Below are 22,871 nucleotides of genomic sequence, written 5' to 3' on the forward strand. Positions count from 1 at the left end.
CTGCACTCCAGTCTGGGCGACAGAGTGAGACTCCAACTCAAAAAAAAAAAAAAGGAGAGAAGCTGAGCAGCCACCTGGAGGGGACAGCGCCAGGACAGATGGGAAGATCCAGGAAGACAAGGTACACAATGTGCCTGGCACAATGGCCAGTACATGATGAGTAACTAATACATGAGAAGCTGGGCAACATACCAGGCCAATCCTCACGTTTCTAGCAAAAAGTTGGTTGTAAAAGGTACTTTATATAACTGACTCCTCAAAAACAACTCCCTAGTTAAGTAATTTTGCAAAGAAAAGAAGTTTTGAGCTGTGGAGTCATTCATTTACTGTGACATGGTGGGTGCATAAAGGATCAGGCATTCAAACAGAGCAGGCTGTCCCTCTCACTGTATCTCCCTGGCCCCGTGCACACAGAAAACTGCTGGCCAGTTCAGACAGGAGTATAGGAGTACCTCTAACCACTGGTGCCTCACAATGGCAAATCCCAAATTTACTAGAAGTCAATACAGTAAAAAAAGACAAAAAAACGCCTAGAGCAATGCTGTCCAATAGAACTTTCTCTGATGATAGGAATGTTTATTCAGGGATTAATAAGCGATGGGAAACGTGACTACTGAGCACTAGAAATGTGGATGCTCTGATTGAGTAACTGAATTTTAATTTTAATTTAACTTTAATTCATTGAAATTTAAATAGCCGCAGGTGGCTGGTGGCTACTATATCAGATAGCACAGAACTAGACTCATCAGTTCTGCTTCTAGGCTGCCCCAGTCGGATGGTGAGAATGTTATGACTGAGTAAGCGAGAAGAAGCTATGTCAGCAAGTTGAGTTTAATTAATTATGAATTTATTAATGCACGGGTCAAAAGTAGGAACGAAAACTCTTGACAAGTTGGTGCAGTTTGGACAAGCTTTTATAGGTAAAATTTGCAGCATTGCCTACATAGCAACTTAGTGATCATAGCAACCATTAACTAACAACTTGGCAACCAAAATGGGAACTTCGATTGGTAGGGAGCTTTGATTAATTTTATGTCCTGGGTATAGCCGTGCCCAGAAAGTCCCTGGAGTTCTGCCATTAAGATATAGTTTAAGGTAGTTACACAGAGACAAGGAAGAAGAATCATTATACAATGGAGTTACCTTGGTTAGGTCACTAACAGAATACAAGAACAAACTATGAAAATGTTAAAGCGTAACATTTGATTTCAGTTAACAAAGCATACAATCACATGGAACTTATGGCTAAGGAGTTCTGTAACAGTCAGCAGGAAACGGTCAGCATGACCTGCCCAAAGGAGACAAAGCTGGGAGTCTGTGGTCATGGGAATGTTACTGTAATCACACGTAGGCATTGATTCTTAGGTCAGGCAGGTAACTAAGAAGAAAGTTTTAAACAAAATGGACTAAGCTGGTTAATATTATGATTTTGCTAGCAATTTGATTTTATTAACTGATTTAGCTCATTTAACAACCCTGTGGATGCTTCAGTTCTAAAAACCCTCTTCCTCTGAGGGTCCACATCAAGGAATTCTGCCTCAGCAAGCTTTTCCAATGAAGCAATCTGTCTCCAGGCCTCAAAGATGGCCAAAGAGCTCTTGGTTTCAGAGAGCTTTAGGAGAAAATATTGTCTTTGAAATTTGGTGATTTAGAAGGAACCCTTGGGGTCATCTGTCCTCATTTCACCAAACAGGGAAATAGCCTATGCTTTATCCCAGACATGCTTCTCTAGCCTCTCATTACTTGTTTTTAATGACAAGAAACTCTTTACTGTACTTGGGAGCTGATGCCTCTGCTAGAAAAAAATCTTCCTAATCTAATAGCTACAACCCTAGGTGTTATAATCTGGAATTACAGTTACGTTTGGGTATAATAATAAACCCCTTCATTATTCCCTGGGGTTATCTTGCTATCTTTGTTCTCACACCTGTGAACATTTAAGTCTCTGAGGATGGCCCAGCTACCCCTAAATCTATGGGAGCACAGTGTTACTACCACCATCCAGAGTCCATGCCATCCCATCCTGCTGGCTGGGGCTGATGCTGAGCAAAAGGATGAGACATGAATCTGAGGAGGCTATCCCTCACACACAGTGCAGTGCTGCCTGCCTAGATTTCTGCTCTAGGGCCTGGTCAGTGCCACTGCCTGCAGGGCCAGCAGCTTATGCATCAGGCTCAGGAGATTATTGTCTTCTTTTTCCATCTTGGGAGCAGTTTCCTGCTCTTTTTTTTTTTTATCCTCACACCATTGGTTGTCCTTAGAAATGGTGCCCAAAGATTAAATTGCTTGGGCTTGGCCTCCAGCTTAGACCATATCCTCTATGTTTGGGAAATTTGAATATTTTAGAAAAAAAATCATATTGCCTTATCAGCTTGAGAATAAGAGAAGGGACCACCCCCAAAACTGGGATTATCTTCTGGAGGGTGGGCTCCTAGTAGTACACTTGGAATTTGTTCCTCCGGATCGAACGGTCAACCAAAGTTTTTATCTGGAAGTTTTCAGAAGGGTGTGACACGAATTGTGGAAGAAATGTCCTGAGTTGTGGCAAACGAGTGACTGCTCTTCCACCATGACAACGTACCTGCTCACACCGTGCTGAATGTTCAGGAGTTTTTGACCAAAAATGACATGATCTCTCTTCCACACTCTCCTTATTCACCCAGCCCCTCCCCAAGTGATTTTTTTTGTTTCCCCAGATTAGGAAAGTCCTCAAAGGGAATGCTTTGCTGATTTGGAAGAGGTGAAACAACAAGCAAACAAATAAACAAAACAAAAAAAGACAGAGCACTAAAAGCTATCAAAATTGAGGAGTTTGTAAACTGTTTTGAGCAGCAGAAAAGGCATCTCGATAGGTATAATCCATCAAACTGAGAGGACTTTGAAGGTGACTGAAGTTTAATCATGTAAGTATAAATACACAACATTTAATAAATGCATTCCATTTTTGGAGCTCCTCCCTCGAAAATCCTGTCCTCCATTTACTTACTCCCACCAGTTGAGTGGTCAGCTCCCATCTGTTCTTTTCCTTTCCCCAAACTGGTCTTTCCCACTTTTATCTAGTCACCGCCCCCAGAGTTCAGTCTGGGTTGAACAGGCGGTAAATAAGTCTTAGTTGACTAAAAGGCTTATTAAGAATGACCATAAAGCCGGGCTCAGTGGCTCAGCCTGTAATCCCGTGCCTTTGGGAGGCTGAGGTGAGTGGATTGCCTGAGCCCGCGGGTTCGAGACCTGCCTGGGCAGCAAGACTTCATCTCTACAATAAATGAAAAAATTAGCCAGGCGTGGTAGTGCATGCCTGTAGTTCCAGCTACTTGGAAGGCTGAGGCAGAAGGATCACCGGAGCCCAGCAGGTGGAGGCTGCGGTGGCCGGGAGCGGCCGCTGCACTCCAGTCTGGGCGACAGAGTGAGACTCCAACTCAAAAAAAAAAAAGAATGACCATATTCAAAAGACATGAATAGATACTTCTCAAAAGAAGATATACAGGCAGCCAACAGACACACGAAAAAGTGCTCAGCCTCACTCATCATCAGAGAGATGCAAATCAAAACCACATTGAGATACTACCCAACCCCAGTAAGAATGGCCTTCATTAATAAAACCAACAACAAATGCTGGTGAGGATGCAGAGAAATAGAAACGCTTCTATACTGCTGGTCAGAATGCAAACTAGTACAACCTCTTTGGAAAACAGTGTGGCGATTTCTAAAAGAACTAGACATTGACCTTCCACATGACCCAGCAATTCCCCTACTGGGAATATACCTGGAGGAACTCAAATCATTCTACAAAAAAGATACCTGCACACGCATGTTTATTGTAGCACTATTCACAATAGCAAAAACATGGAATCAACTGTGCTACCCATCAAAACTGGAGTGGATTAAAAAAAAAATGTGGTACACATACACAATGGAATATTATGGACAAACCTGGACTTTGCAGCAACTTGGATGGATTTAGAGTCTACCATACTCAGTGATCTATCACAGAAACAAAGAACAAAGTACCACATGTTCTCACTCATAAGTGGACCCTGATCCTTTACCATAATACTACAAAAAAGGGATTGGCAGTAGCGGGATACTTCTAGGATGGTGGTGAGGGGAGCACAACATCAATAAGGGTACCTGATCAGAAACCAGGCAAAGTGGGGACCAACGGGAGGCCCAAAGTTTACCTGTAAGATGACCACTTGTGTACCTAATCCTGAATTGTATCCCCATCTCTTTTTTTTTTTTAAAGAATGGTCAAATTATTAAGCCATTTAACAAAATTTTTATTATATACTCAGGGCCCAGATAATGCAGAGGGACTACCTATTATAAGTCAATTCACTGCCACTTGAAACTAAGAAATACAGTGCTACGTGTTATTCATCCATTAATCTAATAACACCTTCAAAAACATAAATGAGAGCTAATTGGGAAGGTTTACTTTTATTTATTTTTATTTATTTATTTATTTTTTGAGTTGGAGTCTCACTACGTCGCCCAGACTGGAGCGCAGTGGCCGCTCCCGGCCACCGCAGCCTCGACCTTCTGGGCTCTGGCGATCCTTCCGCCTCAGCCTTCCGAGTAGCTGGAATTACAAGCATGCGCTACCACGCCCGGCTGATTTTTTGATTTATTGTAGAGATGAGGTCTCGCTGCCCGGGGCGGGTCTTGAACCTGTGGGCTCAGGCAATCCACTCACCTCAGCCTCCCAAAGGCACGGGATTACAGGCTAAGCCACCGAGCCCGGCGGCAAGGTTTACTTTTAGTGAATTTTTTCACTTCTTAGTTTCTTACAAGCCCCTGTTAAGTGAATAATTAACATTTCCTCTTTGTGCATGGGGATAGTTTATAAAATATTGAACTGACAGAAAGTGGAGCCTATGGAACATATTAAGATATAGCCATTGTTTTAAATTAACTTCATCTGGGCTTAAACGGGGGGCATTAAACCAGGGTTTGTTAGAACACCAAATGATCTGCAATGTGATACATGTGCATGAAAAACAAAATCCAAAGACCAGCAAAGTAGGATAATAAAGATTACATTGCCTTCCAAGTTCACGACTGAGAACGGCACCCTTATCCTGATGGATTTCAAAAGTCTGACTATGCTGTATTATCTATTATAGGGATTTAGTTTAAACTCTACTGACATTCCCTAACAGCACTATTTATGCTTTGGATCCCTGCACACATCTAAGCTGGCATACATAATTGCTCCATCTTGACTATTATATGACTCACTAATTCAATTTTATTTTCATAGGTAATTAAGAGATATGTTAAGGGTAGATCTTTAGGAAAACATATATTTTCTTTCATATCTGGACTAGTAATTTAACAAATAGTAAAACTATTTTGTTAACACGCTGAGATATATGAAGCTCATGTATATTAATACCAAGCAGAATTCTGGTTCACAATATGCTGAGAGACAACAATCTGGTTTTCCAAAGGTAAGGGCAGACAAAATGTAAAATCACACTGACTGTCCGGGCTCGGTGGCTCAGCCTGAAATCCCAGCACATTGGGAGGGCAAGGTGAGTGGATTTCCTGAGCCTGCGGGTTCGAGACCAGCCCAGGCAACTTGATGAGACTTCGTCTCTACAATAAATAATAATAATAAAAAATTAGCCGGGTGTGGTAGCGCACACCTGTAGTTCTGGCTACTTGGAAGGCTGAGGCAGAAGGATCACTGGAGCCCAGCAGGCCGATGCTGGAGTGGCCGTGAGTATGCCACAGCACTCCAGCCTGGGTGACAGAGTGAGACACTAATTCAAAAAAAAAAAGAAAAGGAAAGGAAAAAAAAAATCACACTGTAAGTTTGGGGTTGGGATTTGATTTAATAGGGCTTGGGGATTCCTAGTTTACTTCCATAGTTCCCGTGAAATTACTTCGTACAGAGGCAAACATCCCCAAATTAAATCAAGCAAATAATATTAAATAGGCAGACAGTAAATATTTGACCATAAGAACCTTATAGTGCCATGAACAATGTTATAACTACGACCAGGCTGGCAGTCTCATGGGATCAACAGTATTGTTTATTATTGAAACAGATAAATAAATAAGAGCCTTGAGCAATGACTCTTTCATCGGTTGAGATAAAATTTTCTAGTTACTTGAAACAATGTTGTGCCATACAGTCTAACCATTTTTATGTCTGACTTTGCAAATGAATTTTATACACTACTTGTTTTCACACATGGCCACTTTCCAAACTATACTTAGGTTTATAACTAATCACAGGGGTAGAACCCATTTTTTGTTTTTATTTTTATTTTTTTTTTTGAGTTGGAGTCTCACTCTGTCACCCAGAGTGGAGTGCAGTGGCCACTCCTAGCCACCGTAGCCTCGACCTGCTGGGTTCCGGTGATCCTTCCGCAGCCTTCCAAGTAGCTGGAACTACAGGCGCGGACTACCATGTCCAGCTAATTTCTGATTTATTGTAGAGATGAGGTCTTGCCAAGTTGCCCAAGCGGGTCTCGAACCCACGGGCTCAGGCAATCCACTCACCTCAGGCTCCCAAAGCGTGGGATTACAGGCTGAGCCACCGAGCCCGGCTAGAACCCATTTTTAAAACCAGAGTTAATCATTTAAAAATTGTCATTAAAATAAATCTTACCGAAAAATTCTTCAAAAGAAGGCCAAAGGAAATATTTACAAAGTAGGGGCACCATGATATGGTGGAAAGTGAACAGTTTTTGCAATCAGACAGACCAGGGTTTAAAACTCAGTTTTGTCATTTACAAGCAGAATAATCTTGAGCAAATATATTACCCTCCTTTTTGTTTTTGTATAAAAAAGGGGCCAGAATAGCAACCCAGGAAAATTCTAGAAGTAAAGACAATATAAGAACAATGTATGTTAAGCACAGGCTCATAGAACTTTCTCCGTACATGATATCTCCTTTTTCCCTTCTGTATCTTTATCTCCTTTTTTCTTCTTGTCATCACTCATTCTCACACAAAAGTGGATCCCACATGGGATGAAGGTGAAAAGATGTTCATTATGGTGCTGTGGAAAGAGCACTAGACTGGAATCAAGGGGCCTGTGTGTTCTTAGGAAAGCCAATTCCTCTTTTTGGGTCACAGTTGGGGAAGAAGGTATGAAGGTGACACAAGAATTTGTCTGTTAAAGAGCTTGAAGTCCATAAGTGATTTTTAGCCTGAGTCAATCAGTAACTCCTGGAGCCCCATGATCCACTGCTGTCTTTTTAATGACAGGCAGAGACCAGGACTGCAGCCTGGGACAGTTCCTGCTGCTAGTTCAACATACCAAGCTTGGGACAGTTATCCAATGCTTTGTGGGCTTTATCAGGATTTTCTGATTTATCTAATTTATCAGGGGTGGACTTGTCAAGGGTGGATACTAAATTTTCCCCCCTGGATCATTAAGGTCTTTCTTAGACAACTTAGATGGATTAATGGGGAAGGAATTGGCAACAGTTTTCAAATTGTGGAAAACTTGGGTACAGGGTGAGGTGGGGCAGGGAGGGGGAAGAGAATTTGGATTTGAAGCCTCCTATTTTTGCATCAATGTAAGTTCTCTTTCAAATGGTTTTACATAGTTTGCTTTATTTGAACACAGAATTTGGTGGTTAAAATTGTAAACAGCACTGGGATAAGTGACGTTTTGAGTTCTTCCAGATATCTGCTTCTATTGATGGTGCATACTCTCTGGGAATTAATAAAGGAAGGCATAATGAGATGTACTCTTAAGAAACTTTATCAACAGAATAGGAATGGGTCACAGCAAATTGGACCCAGCCACTAGAGTGGAAAAGGCAGGGGCAGGGGCTGGGACAGGGACAGAATGTCCTAAGTATCCAGAACACCAAGATAAATGAATGCCTCTTGTAAAGAGACCGAGGAACGTCAACATATGGGGTAAGAAGAGCCGAGGAAGACTTCCTGAGTGCCACTGCTTCCCCGTTACACCCTACAACTGAGGGGTCATGTGAATGCCAGTGCACCTCTCCAGACTTTGGCTCCTCTTCTGTAAACTGATGGTCTTGGACTAGTCTTCCTTTCCAAGTTGTGTAATAAAACAGCTATCTAAAAGGCAAAGGAATAGAAGAGAGAGAAGGAAGAAAAGCAGGGTAAAGTATGGCTGAGCCTAATTCTCTCTTGCTAAGGAGGGGGTGGGGGTGGGTAGGGAAGTAGAAGGAGGAGGGGACTGAATTAACCCCTCACATCTGATTTCTAAGGTTCATTTCAGTAAGATCAGTGAAGGAAGATATTAAAGTCTTATCTCAGGTGGGCACGGTCTTCAAGGAGTGCCACACCACACTCTGGGAGCTTTGTGGTGATGACGGTGGTGGGGCATGGGAGGTAAGAGAAGGTAGGCCATTCAGTAAAAGCTCCTGTGAGGAAGGGCAGTTTGGAGGAGAAATGGGAAATTGTTTCAAATTTCCTATCATGAAATAGCTATGGGAATTGGTTATCTAGATTACAAATGGATTCAATAAATAACAGTTGGCTTTGGAATTCTTTCTAAAGCAGTGTGAAAGTCAAAGTACATATTTTAAAAGAAGCATGAAAGCTCAGATGAGGCATTTTTGATGGATTGTTCAGTTCATGAGATCATCTGGCATGAAATAAAATGTTTCTTTTTCCATGCAGTGATTGCATAAGTCAAATGTGGCAAAGCGACCTACACGATAATTTTCGGCCTATGGATCTGATTTTTCGTAAGCCTCACCACACACCCCTCACAGAGAGCTCTTGTTTCTGGTGGATTTGTTTCACCTTTTTTTGTGAAAGCTTTGGAGAGAAGGCAGCAAGCAGGAAAATCAGCTATTTATAGGGGTTTTTGACTAAAAGTGTCTGTTCAGCGTGTCATGGAATACTTCCAAGAGGTGGGAGAACAGGAAACGATCTAAAATCAACTAGAAGGCTGGAGGAGTGTTATGGGGGAATGATTTTGCATGGGAGTCATTTTCAGAAAGCTCAGATTTCATTTGCAAACAAATGACAGCTACTTTCACTGACACCCCCTGAGTTTCAGATAAGCCAGCTAAACTTTTACTTGTTAAGGAGAGGAGGAAAAAAAGGGACAAATTTTCCAAGTAATACAGATAGTTGGGATTCTTTAAGTAACTTTAAAGAGAAAAGTCCTGTAGAGCTGCTTCTCTCCATGCTTATTTACTGCTAAAGGGGTCACCAGGCAGATGGATAAACATCGAACTATGACTAGTAGGCAGCATTTGAAGTATGGATGGCAGGTTTTGGGTGACCTCACAGGGTCTTACTGTGCCCACAGAGAATCTTTATCGTCACTAATTTCCACTTTTCTAGCTAAAAATGACAAGACTATTTGTTCATGTTTTCATAGTGACAGGATTTCATAGAGATATAATTTCATTAAACGTAGTCCACTCTTGCTATGAATTCTGATCGGTTTTGTTTTCATTGTTTTCATTGTTTTGGTGACACTGGGGAAGCAGGTGAAGTAGGAAGTCTCTAGACAGCCAAAAGCCAGATAGTAGATAAGAAATGTTTGAGTTTGTGATGGTCCTGTGGAGAAGAGGTCCTGAGACAGATCTGGCTTCAGTGTACATGTCCTCATTTGAATTTCTCCAGCCTTATAATAATAATATATCTGGCTTTTGAGAATGGAGAGGACTAGGTAGGGATTTTGGGCACAAGCAAAGAAGAGTGATGGCCAAGGACCCATGATCATCTTCCATCAGTGTTGGAAGAATACACTCCTATCAAGTAGCCATGGTAGGAACTCTTTTAGAGAACCTGGTTCTCCTAGGACAATAAAGGACGTGATGAAGGGTTGATAAAGTTCCCTTCTGGACAAGTCCATAGCTGTTCCTGTTAATTAAACTTATTCTGCTGACTTACCAAAGCTGCCAACATAATGTGGCAGGGTCTCCACAGACTTAAGGTCTGAAAACAAAAGCAGGTGTCTCTTTGCTTCCTTCCTTCCCTTCCTCCCTCCCTCTCTCCCTCCTTTCCTTTTCTTCCTTTCTCTCTCTCTCTCTCTCTGTAGCTTGAAGATGCCAGAAGAATTGTACTCCATCAGCCAATATCAAGCCATGGGAAAACCTGACCCACTGAGGCTGAATTGCCAAAAGATTGATCCTTTGTGATCCTTCCACCTGAAGACAAAGCTTTATGGGTTTAGTTGGTACACTGAAAAAAAGAAGCCTTGCACCTACACTGAGAATAAGACCTATTGTCACGCTACATTGGGAAAAGGCTTTTCTTTACCATAGAATCAGATGTGTTCCTCCCAACTATACCTTAATAAAAATTAGATCAAGAGACATGATCAAGAGATATTTCATGAAACACATGAAGAGATAAAGCATGCTAACATTTGAGGACCTATAAATTCAAAGCATTTTCTCACTACATTTTTCATTTATTTCCCAAATTTGAAATTCAATTTTTAATTCTAAGACCTGAAGCAAACACATCATCATGTGCATTTTACAGATATAGAGTGGAAGTACTAAGTAGAGAGAGCCCAAAGTCACAGAGAAAGTCAGCGTTAATAATAAGGCCGAGTCAGATCATCTGAATTCCACATTTTCATCTGTTAGACTCTACTGCCCCCTGCAGTAAGGAAAATGAGAAATTAAGCCTGGTAGTTCCCTAGAATTGGGTTACTTAATGTGGTCCTTGGATATATCTCCATCAGAATCACCCCAAATCAATGGAATCAGAATCTCTTGGACTGATGCCAGAAATCCTCATTTTCTCGATACTCTCAAGGCAATTATTGTCACATAAAGTTAAAGAAAATTCACCCCTAGATAGTCAATGATAGAACAAGTGGCCATATACGTACATTATTCTATACAGAATACGTGTGATATTCTTGTACTCATGTTTACCCATATTGATTGCACTTTTTAATATTTCATGTAGTATTTTCCCAGAGACAGGACTTCTTCCCAATCACTTGCATTTAACTTTGGATGCAATAACCAACAGAATAACTTGTAGCCCTTGGTGTCTCCTGTGCAACATTCCTCTCAGAGTCTCCAGAGTTGCCCCAGGTTAATTATTTGGTCCCACGACACTATTGCCCTAATATATATTCTCCTGCATGTCACACCATATAAATATATACGATATGCCAAAAATGTGTACACATTTTAAGCTATGTTATCTAAGGATTACTTTTTGAAGCTGAATTGAATTATGTTAGCAATGCATAGTAGTAAGTTCATTAAAAAGGTGACATTTATCAAATGAATGCTAGCATCACTATGTGAAAGGCAGGTATATACTGAGTATTACAGTTTTAATTGTGTATGCATTTTTTTGGCAACATACACATGCACAAATAAATTTGGGCCTTTGAAAATATGGTTAAAGCTGTATCAGTTTTTATACTAGGGAAGTGAGGTGAGGGATTCTGGCTTCCAAGACAGTGGAAGATGCTGGCAAGATGAGTGCTGCTTTCAAAATCCAGACCCAGGGCTCTGAGTGAAGTGCCTGAAGATCACACATCCAAAGATGGATCCATTCTGCTCTGTTTGTCGTCCTTTGGTACGTGGTTTACTTGTGATGCCAGAAGGACTGATCCAAAATGGGAGGAGCTTACCAATTAATTTTTTTAGAAGTTAAAAATACTACCCTTCACTTTGTAGCTACAGAATTACAAACTGCAGGTAATCGTTTAGTTAACAACTGTGTTCACAAAGTTGCTTTGAATCTAACTTTTAGCCCAGCTCTGTTTTCCCTTTGCCTCCTTGTGCCTTGGTCCCATCGCCTTAAAAGGATGAAAATGGGTAAGCTAGCCTTTAAAAAGAGCATAAAGACTTTCACTGAATGTGTACAGCGTAATAGGAAAAGAACAACACTGGAGGCCAGGCTGTGAGGTTGTTAGTGCCAGTTTCTCCTGATGAGATGACTGATCTTGTCTAGGTATCATTTCCTAGGGTTTGTTTTCCTTATTTTTCTTTTTTAAAAGCAGTACTTATTGAGAGGACAGAAAATCTCCCACAGTAGGAAGGGACCAAAGGGGGTTGCCCTGTTTTACTTATGTTTAAACAGCAAATTGGACAAAATAATTTCAAAGATTTCTTTTATAAGGCAATTATCAGATGAAAAATAGGTAGATAGGAATACACAATGTCCACACTGCAGGGAGATGATTATGAATGGAAAGCTATACCAGATGACCTTCCAATGGGGCGCCTCTATTATTCTAAAACTATCATTTTTAGAGAAAAGCAAAAAATGCTGCTTGGTTTTTAGATTATACACCTCAAGATTTTAGAGTCTTGGAGAGTTAAATCAAGGAGGAGTTAGACAGGTACATATTAAACCGCGACTTAAAAAAAATAAATAAGGAAAGTAAAAGTAATTTCCTTTTATGGTTGTTGGATGTTTCTTGTATTCCAAGGACTAAAATCTACTTTATTCTCATACCAGGAAAGCAGGGTATCTCTAACTAGTCTACACTATTGGTCTGAGGTGATGTGCAGTAAAATCATTGGAAAGGCAAGATAACACATTTTCTACCGGGATCCAATAAAATAATGTTTCTCTGCTTCATAGGTATTCTTCTATGAACTTTGTGAAGTAGCACTTTAAAAATGGATCTGATTTCATAAATCAGACATTATAGTCAGCATGTATACAAATGCATATTTCTGAAGTAAGGTCACAGGAATGTCTGCGAAGATGGAAGGTGCACATAAGAACCAGCACACATGCACCCAGTAATCCCAGGCTCATGTAATTTTGCTTCATGGACAGTTCTGTGATATCACAAGCCTGATTTTTATGGGAAGTTTCCTAATTCAGTGAGAACAATGAGTAGAAATTCCAACTAATAGAGAACATGATCTAATGTGTGCAAAAGACCAACATAACTAGAAAATTCATTTTGCAAATATATTAGAAGTTTCTTTATCATAAAAATGAAAACAAAGCAGGACATATTGCTAAACTTAGCGAATGAAACAAAAAGTTCTTAATGATAGTTTTATATATCCTTACATTTAAAAGATCAGAAATTCAGAAAAGGTCCTTCCTTAATCATGTAGGTATTCTCCAAGACATAAAAGACTTAAAAAACAGTGTTGATAATAATTTGGTCAAAAGTAACAGGAAGAGTAAATGACATGCCTTTCCTTCAACTACGTTCCTTCTTTCACCTCTGTTGATTGTGCTATAGTAATTAATTAATCCTTTTTATCATTACATTTTAATTACGGAGAGGACTGGGTTGGATATAAATAAAACATTTATTGAAATAAATTAATGCATTTCTGTATTGTGCTTTCAGTCTAAGAATTCAGAAACACATCTAAATATGCATTTACCAAAACGATGAAAAAAATAATCTAATTATAAATCAAAGTCAGCTTGGCAATATTGCATGTATTTTTCAATAGTCCCAAAAAACGTGAAACAAATGACCAATGTGTTCTACCATTCACAAATCACTATGTAAAATTGTGGGATGCCATGATCTCGAATGGGCCAAAGGTTATGGATGAATCCTTTTCTTAAAGAATGGTGAATGATTACGTTGATTTACTGTGTTTAACTTGCAATCAAGCAAATTGTCTACTAAGGAGAATGGAGAAAGGGAAAATAAAGTCCATTGGTGACTGAGAGATACAAGACGAGCTTTTCTCTTTTACTCATTGCTAACCACTGCTATTATACCTTCAAATTAGTAGACTGAAATTCTCTGAGATCAGAAAGTGTATGTTACATGTGGGAAACTCGGACTGTGACTAACCGAGCACTTTGGTGTTGCTGAAAATATTCTATTTACTTATTTATTTTTTAAAGTTGAAATTATAAGAGATGTGCATTTATTAAAACCAGCAAAATAATACAATTCTTAGCAATAAACTTAAGGAATATACAAAACCCATATGAAGAAAACTTTAAAACAATCCTAACAAATGCTAAATTTCACTTGAAAAAAATGAGTGTATCCTTTGTTCTTGATAGGACCAACATTATAGAAAAAAAGAATAAGTTTTTTCCTAACTTTTAAAATCTAACATTATCCTAAAAACAATAGTAGCAATGTATTTTACTAAAACCAGACTAATTGATATTTAACTTGATATAAAAATGTGTTTTGAACAATGAAACTGGAGACCAAGAATAAATAAAGTTTCTTTACTTCCAAGAGGGCTTTCATATTTATTTTTGATATTCCCTTTACTACTGCTGAGTCTTTCTGGACCCCTGGTTTCTCATCGTGGTTTGTCAATTTGTTTTTTCCCCCTCTATTAATCGGATATCAGTGATAGCAAGAATAAAAGAGAATCAGAGAGAGAATGAATTATTAGGATTCTGTTGCTGATCACTGATTCTACATTCAAAGTTAGCACCCGGCAGGAGTAATCTCATCTTTCTATCAATGAAGAGGGGCATCTCTACCAAGATCAGTGAAAAATAGGAAGAAGATTGTGCATCACGAATAGGAAATATATTCAAGAACTTTGAAATTCACTGGCTGGATTATTAAGGTAATCTAAATTAAAAATAAAGAAAACCATCCATTAATGTAGTTGATGGAGCTTTAGAAAAAGGCAGCAAGGAAACATCTCAGTAGCCAAAGTCATCAGCAGAGCTGTTCAACACTTTCATAAATTTTATGTAAAGTAGTTTTAACTGAATTAATAGAATTTAAATTGTTCTAACATAAGAGGAAAGAAAAACTCAGCCAGGAAAATAATTCCCACTGGGCAAAGATGGAAATAATCTTGAACAGAATACTGAAAAATAATTATATCTGCATTTAAAAAAATCCTGGGTTCATGCTTGCTATGAATGCTTCCTTAGTAATCTTTTGTGGAGCCTTATTTAAACAGATCCCCCACTCCAAAAAAGAGCAATCACAGAGAAATTTTAATTTTGCAAAAGAAACTGTAAGGATTCAGGATTCTTGCCCTGGAAAACGACCGATCCCATTTCAACCACCAGCCACATAATGTTCTCTAACAGCACCTAGCAGATCTGGGGAGTTCATGTGTCATTTAAAGATTTTATGAAGCCACTGTGGAGACACAGATTTGTAGGTATCTGATGTCTCAGCCTGCTTTTTATCGTTTGTACATACATTAGTTTGTTGGCTCTTTCAGTCTTGCTAGCCATTGTTTAGAGGAGAAGTAAAATCACAAATACTACCTTCCTCCCCCATCACAAAAACCACCCAAACCAACAACACACTACCATCAAGTGCAAAGTAATAAAAGAGTTATACCCAAACCTGGTCAGTCCTTCCATTTCTTGAAACTTGCACACAAACTGAAGAAACCCACTCAGCCTTAAAAAGGTCGATCATTTTGCTCTCCTAAAATTTCATCTCTGGGAGTGCTTTCTTTCTCGGTCTCTGTCTTGCTCTCTCTCGCTCCCTCTCTGTCTCTCTAGCTTTACTTCTACCGGAGAGCGTTTTGTTTCCCTTTTCCTGTTTCTGCTGCTGGATGAATACAAAACACACGGTTTGAAAGGATTTTTCTTTTAGGTTAACAGTTGGAAATCAAAAATCTTGCTCTTCTGAATGGCTTTGTATGCCAATCACTCAACATATAACGTTTATATAAAGAGGCATATTCAGAACCGAGAATTCTGCTCTTTAAAAGCAAAACAACAAAAAACCACCTTTTACTCCATCTCTGAAGCTCTTCCTATTTTATTTGTTTAACTATTAAGCACTTACCCTGAGATGTGCCATAAATGCTTTATTCCAAATGTATAAGAGCCAACCACATCTCAACTGAGAATTAAACAGTTTTAATGTCTTCAAATCCATGTTCCTGCTCCCAATCCTAATACAGACCGTCACTGGCAGCGGTACAATACTTCTAAACAGCAGACATCTGATTCTTGACATTTAAAAATAACAATATTGGGAAAAAAAGGGAGTTTTTTTTAATAACTACAGACAGCTTGTGAGTGAGCACATATCACCAATTGACTGTATTAACCGAAACTTGCAGTGATTTCAAGCTATAGTATTTGATTTCCAAGTCAATGTCAGGCAGAGGCTAAATACCTATAGACCACTCATTTTCTATAGAATAATGGCAATTGCTTAAATTAAGCTAGTTCTAAGTGATAATTCTACTAAAGTGAGAATTAGGAATTTGCTAGAATTTAGGTTCTATAATTGGTGAATATTAACTTAATCTTTGTTAATCTCGAATCAAATTAGGGACATAACCAGTCATTTCATTGCTAGTCTAATTTCATATCCATGTCCTCTTAAGTGCATACACACATATGAGGCCAAATGTACACATGCATTTATGCTACAGAATAAGTCAAGTAACAAAAAATATGCATTTGTTTTTATATCTGAAGCATATTATGAAGGTGGACAGATTTGGGGTCAAGTGTGAGCTCTATGTGTTCCTGCACAAAGAATTTAATCCTTTCTGCCTCAGTTTCATTGTCTATATTCCCAAAGTAAATAATAATACTTTACAAAGTTGTTCTGAGTACTAGGTGAGATAAATATGGCACATAATAGATATTAGATATATACTGTTTCCTCCTTCTGCTTGACATTTGGAGGGAGTAAAGATTGCACATGGTAAATGGAAAGAATACAGATTTTAAGGGCAGACTAATCAGTTTTGACCCACTGTGTTGCACATTCTAACTGTGTATCCTTGGGCAAGTTACTTAATTTACAAAATCTCAGTTTCTTTAGCTGTAAAATATCTCTAGAGTTTTAAAGAAGCAATTAGACATTTAAAAAATATGCTTTTAGTGGGCATTTAAGAAATGAGACTCACAGGCTTTCCAACTCTTGAAAATAGCTCTGACATATGTAACCTATGAGTTTAAAAATGTGTGCTGAGATTACACAGACCTTTAAGTCAAGTGCCTCATTTTCTAGCAGAGGAAGGAGACCAGAGAGCTGAAAGGATGACTCCAGGTCATGCCATTAGTTAGTGGCACATAGGGACTAGAACACTAGTGGAACTCGTAGAACAGTGCTCTAAGCTTGTGATGTTGAAGCTAAACGTATTTGTAAATCCAGCTTTAATGTTAGTTAGCAATTAAGGCAAGAGAACTACACACACACACACACACACACACACACACACACACACACACACGAACAACAACAACAACAACAACAAAAAACCTCCAAAGAAGCCCTCTATATTTTCCCAAATTTACTTCTAAGAATGAGGCTATAAATGAAATGATTCCATGGGAGCTGGCTGGAGGTGGCTGGAGCTGGCTAACCCTATCTTCCTGAGCAGGGCTTGCACAGGATGGCAGATTCTCTACTTCCTAGAAGCAAGAAGAGAGCAGGAGCCCAGTTCTTAAGAGGCATTTTCCATCATCCCCATGTAAATGCGTGTTCTTTCCTCCCTTTCTTTACAGGATCTCTTCAACCTCAGCACCCGGGTTGGAAAGGGTACACTGTTCTACATTTAGTGCGTACACTACCATCCTACCTCTCAACACCGTAATACAGAACTTTTTTTTTTCCAGCTTAAAAGACTTACATAGGAACTCAACAAATGTCAAAAATCTATTAAATAAGGAGTGACTTGGAGTTCAGTTTATCTTTAAAGATTGAACTGGCTTGGTGCGGGGTTAATTAATGCCTGATGTAGGACAGGGCAGGTTAATTTTTTTTCAATATTTCAATAATTTCAGAATTAAAAACAAAGGTGTTTGGGGTATAAAAGTCAGATTAGCTATTACTCTGGGAAGGTAAAATGGGATTAAGGAAAGTACATGTCTGATTCATTGCAATTAATTAATTAATTAACATTAATTTATACATCACGACTACTTCTCAGTTACGTGATATATAAATGGGTAATTATTTTATTTTACTTTTTTCTTTATATTTTTCTGAAAGCCTCAAATGTTTCATTAAAAAAAAAACTGGTTTAAAAAAATTGAAAATAGAATTCCCAAATCTTTATCATATGAGATCCAATAATGCTACTATGCTAAATCTCATACTTAAATCTTTAGGATTTCATTTTCATTTCACTGAAGAACTTTAATAATAATATGTTTACCTTAAAGATTTTATTTTCTTCTTGTTCACCATTTTTTATACCCTTGATTCCAGGGTTGTGCTGGGTTATATTAGGAAAAGTTCATCTTTGACATTAAACAAATCTAAATCTAAATTTCAGTTCTACAATCTCCAGGTCATGGGACTTCAAATCACTTTATATTTCTATGCATTATTGTCCTCTCTTGTAAAAATAGAGTGTTATTACATCCAGTAATCTCAGGATAATTATGAAGATTAAATGAAATAATAAATGTGAAAATGTTTGCTACAGTAACTGGCACATAGTAGATTTTCAATTAATATTATTTTCCTTATTTCTTTCTTTATCATTTCACTTTCCACCACTTCTTGAGATTTTGACTTCAAAAAGATATGGAAAGAAAAAAATGAATTTAAGGTAGACAATGCAGCACACATAATGGCAAAATTTCTTTACTAACAAAGGCCGGTGTTAAATCCATGTTCGCTTATTTCTTCAATCGGCTACTTCTCATTTAATCTCACCACTACTTATATAAGCCATTTCTTTAATTTTTTTTTTTTTTTTGCCACTAGGCCTAGAACCTTTATAGACAACATGTGCTATTCTGGAGTGTCTGTCTCCTTACACATTCTATTTTCCAAGACAGATATTCTTATCAAAATACTTCACTTTCAGTAGGGGATGAGCTTTATTTGCATAAAGAAGTTCTAAAGCTTTCAGTTGCAACATTTACAATAGCCCAACACTGTAAGTTAAGAGACTAGGTTTTAATCCCACCTCTGCCACACGCTAACAGTGTAACCCACTAAGTCTTTATCTTTCTTTGAGTCTACTCTTTCATTTGCTAAGTAGATTAAATTACCCCTTTAGCTTTAAAATTACTCTAACTTCTTGATAACTTATTATTGCATGTAGCAACCTTACAGAAAATTAGGCAATATTACCGTTAAGTGGGAAATACCACATAAATGTATGTTGTTTGTGAAGACTATCCACGTACTTGTGGCTTCTTCTGAACTCTGGGGCATGGGCTCTGGCACTGTCCTTGTCCAGGGACTTCCATCTTGGAGTATTCTCAAGGATTGGTGGAAGCATTCCCAGGGGAGCCAGATTTGTCAGGAGGAGTTCAAAGGAAGTGAACTAGATGAACTCCTCAGAGGAAGACATTTTCTTTGCATAGCTTCTTAAGTTGGGCATGAAAAACAAGAGTGGATATGTCATACTTTTATAGTCCAGTTTAAAGACTGAGAGAGCAGAACAGAACAGAGAAAAAAGTTATTCTGAAAAGGAAAAAGATAAGGATCATTCTTGTGGAAGATCGTATACTGGAAAAAATTACAATAGTAGAGCAAGGATGTAGGGAAGAAAAATGCTTTCCCCTATATTTTTATTCAGGTAACATCTGGAGGGCAGTAGGAAAAACACAAGGATAGGGCAGGCAAAAGCAGCCTGCCTTGGGTCTGTAAATGTGTGGGATTTACGTGCTGATACTAATTGCATTTTACTACTCTGATCCTTCTCCCTTCCTCTTCTCTGTTGTCTTGGGTTCCTGCAGCTGTGTTTGTCAGTTCCCCAAACTGTCTAGCTTTCCACCTCTTCGGGGCCCAAGACATCACCCTGATTTGCTGTGCTCTAGCAGTGGGGCTCGGGGGGGGGCGGGGGGGGGGCGGGGGGGTGTGTTAGTGAAGGTGATGGTGATGACCACTGCAATGTTCAAACTAATAGCTTCAGGCAGGATTTTACAACTAACAACAACCCCCCCACCCCACAAAAACCCTGTATCGATCTAGTGAAACTCTTTCCAAAATTCCAAAGATTATTGTTTATTTTTGAACCAAAAAAGTGGATTTATTTTAAAATTCTGTGTGGACTCCTCTTTCCTCTCCTTCTCATCCCATGATCCCCGAGACAAAAGAAGAACACTAGACGTTAATAACTCCCTGCCTTTATGTAGGAGTGCTTTTCAAAGCACTTGTGTATCTAGCATCTTAAGATAACTGGATGAAGCCACATTTGTCTCCTGGCCATTCTCTCGACACGAGCCCTTAGGCACAGAGAGACTAAATAATTTGCTCAAGTTTATATAGACAATTCGGAGGAGAGCAAAGACTAGAACTCAGGAGAAATGCCCACACAATTAAATCCGGTCCTACTTCTAAGCATCTATCACGTGACATAAATGGTACCTGCAGGTACTGGCAAGAACGTTCTTGTTGACACGACTCCGACTTCACCATGGCCTGTTCCATGTTAACAGAGGCTTTCTGGTAAACCTCCCGGGCTCGGCTCACGGTGAGAGTGGAGGACCACGCGCTTTTCTTGAGGAGTGGGGCGTCCAGATTGACTGGCAGGTTGGCGCAGGTGGAGCACTTGACGTCGTTGTTACTCCGGGAGGCCTTCACCGCCTGCTCGCTGATGGTGTTGTAGGCCTCCATGAAGTACTGTGAGGCCGAGCGATCGGGGCACCTGCCCATGGTCATCACTCCCGAGGGGGCGTGGTAGATGCACATATCGCCGTCGAGGTGGTCGTCGGAGCTCCACCAGCCCGGGGAGGTGCTGGGTCGGGCCTTGGGCTCCGCGCGCCGCTCCTTGCTCTTGCTGCGCTTGCCGTACCTCACCGTCTGCGTCTCGTCGGGGCTGGCCTTGCCCCCGTTGACACTGCCCTTGGACGGCCCCTCCAGGGAGTGCGACTTGGTGAAGAGCTTCTGGACCGAGTGGACCAGGTGCCGGATGCGGCCGGGGCTGTCACTGCGGTGCTCCACGGCAGTGCGCTTGTACTGCAGCGTGTGGTAGCCATCCCGGTTGAGGGGCAGTTGCCTCTCGAACTGGTCCAGCAGGTTGGCAGGGATGCGATTCGCCTTGGTGGTCAGGGTGCGGGGCACCAGCGCGCACTCGTCCTTCAGCTCCTGCTGCGAGGTGTAGTGCCGGCGTGGGAAGGTGCTGCTGGCCAGCGGGTCGCTGAAAGGGCCCACGCACTCGGCCTGGAAGGAGTTCCGCTGGGTGTAGTAGGGGTGGTCCGCGGGGTGGTGCTCCACCGGGCTCAGCAGGTAGGGCTTGCGGTCCGAGTGGTGCGACAGCGAGTCACAAGCGGGGTCGCAGGTGACCCCGTGGTGATGGCTGCGGCTGCCCGATAACCCTTTCATTGCGGACGGGAAGCAACCGCCGGGGTCATGGACTCCCAGGAGTCAGGTTCCAGACCCGTCTTGGGCGAAAACCTGAGAGAATGAAGAGGAGAGAACGTTAAAACATCCCTTGGGCAACAGGCATTGCTCTCGTTTGAGGGTCCTGACTGCTACTGTCTGTGTTCCTTTTCTGGCGGAAGAACTTATCCCTAAAAACAGCTTGAATGCATCGCTGGAAAAGCCCTTACCTTTGTAGGGTTGAAAAGCTGACTCCAAAGCCCATTGTGGGAGAAGGTAGGGATAAAAGCTAAAAAGTTGGGAAAGGGAAACCAAATAAATTCCAAAGTCTTTAAAAATTATTTTATTTTATTTTATTTTATTTTTGAGTTGGAGTCTCACTCCGTCGCCCAGACTGGAGTGCAGTGGCCGCTCCCGGCCACCGCAGCCTCGACCTGCTGGGCTCCGGCGATCCTTCCGCCTCAGCCTTCCGAGGAGCCGGAATTACTGGCATGTGCTACCACGCCCGGCTGATTTTTTTATTTATTGTAGAGATGAGGTCTCGTTGCCCAGGCGGGTCTCGAACAGAGTAACTCCTCCGTCTGTGATTCCAATAACGAGATGTATCTTCCCTTAGCTTTTCTGGTTTTATCTTTAATTACACGTCAATTGTTAAAGACAGCCCTCCCCTCCGCCAAGGGCTCAATTCCTCTGGGAGGCCTTTGCTCCTACTCCTGGCAGGAAAAATTAGTTCCCCTCCTGTGCTCCCCAGAACCCATGGAAGCGTTTTCTTTGGCATCTCTCTTACAGTTTAAGGTCCTTGCAGTCTGGCCTACCTCTTAGTCAGCTTCAGGTCCCTCTACCTAGCACCGATTCTGCCTTGTAAACACATAGTAAGTGCTTCATAAATGTGCACGAAAATGTGAGTTAAAAACCCAGATGAACAACAGAAGCCAGTGGCACTGTATGGTCTCAGGATGTATCTTTCTATTTTCCATCACATGCTTTTCCTTTAGAATTCTAGAAACAACTGCACTCCACAACCAATCACCTTCCCCCAGGTCAATCAGAGCTGAAAAACATAAAGGTATGGCAAATAAGTCAGAGGTGGAGAGAAAATCTGTCCAGGTATTTGTCATCTGGGGGTCAAGAGTCTCCTCTGAATCAACTGAGCACGGATGAAGAACAAATAAACTTGAGTTGGTTAATTTGAGGATACTGTGTCTTTTCTTCCTGGTTTAAGGTTTCTGGTTAAACGTTTATAGGCAGTGGCAAGATGATCAAAGCATCTCTATTAAACCAGGTTTTGTTTAGATCTTTGATCCACTTAAAGTTAATTTTTGTATACCCAACCCTGAATTGTACCCCCCATATCTTTAAAACAAAAATTTAAAAATAAACAAATAAATAAATCAAGTTCCACAAATTTTTACTTTTCAAATATGGATTTTAAAAAAAACCAATATTTCACTCGGATTATAGTCACATAATAAGTCTTATAGTTACATGTAATTAATCTCAGTATATAAAATAATATGGGGTAATGCTTCAAACTTTACTTCTGAAGCAGCTGAGTGTTGGGTAGATATTTTCTGCTAAACAAAACGTGAAACTAGACTGAGTCCATGGCTCATGCTTATAATCTCAACAGTTTCAGAGGCTGAGGCAGAAGGATTGCTTGAACCCAGGAACTCAAGACCAGCCTGGGAAACATAGCAAGACCTCCATCTCTACAAAAAATTAAAAAGTAAGCTGGGCATAGTGGCGCATGCCTGTTG

The 22,871-nt window shown here is 40.2% G+C and overlaps 1 protein-coding gene across 8 annotated transcripts in view; it reads right to left on the reverse strand.

The window, feature by feature from the left end:
* Positions 1-21,183, reverse strand: part of DLGAP1 (DLG associated protein 1) — a 399,852-nt gene extending 378,669 nt beyond the window's left edge. For 3 of the 8 annotated variants that reach the window (XM_008056910.1, XM_008056911.1, XM_008056909.1), the window contains exon 1: positions 20,161-21,183. In XM_008056910.1, coding sequence (XP_008055101.1) covers positions 20,161-21,117 — 957 coding nt within the window. In that variant the 5' untranslated portion in view covers positions 21,118-21,183. Of the gene's footprint in view, positions 1-15,198; positions 15,355-15,654; positions 15,803-20,160 lie in introns of those variants that run through there. The other 5 variants (XM_021711764.1, XM_008056912.1, XM_008056916.1 and 2 more) reach the window with 3 other exon arrangements.
* Positions 21,184-22,871: the final 1,688 nt, after the last annotated feature.

Source organism: Carlito syrichta, unplaced genomic scaffold, assembly GCF_000164805.1.
Source record: "Carlito syrichta isolate Samal-C Ts95f unplaced genomic scaffold, Tarsius_syrichta-2.0.1 Scaffold302576, whole genome shotgun sequence".
Lineage (NCBI taxonomy): Eukaryota > Metazoa > Chordata > Mammalia > Primates > Tarsiidae > Carlito > Carlito syrichta.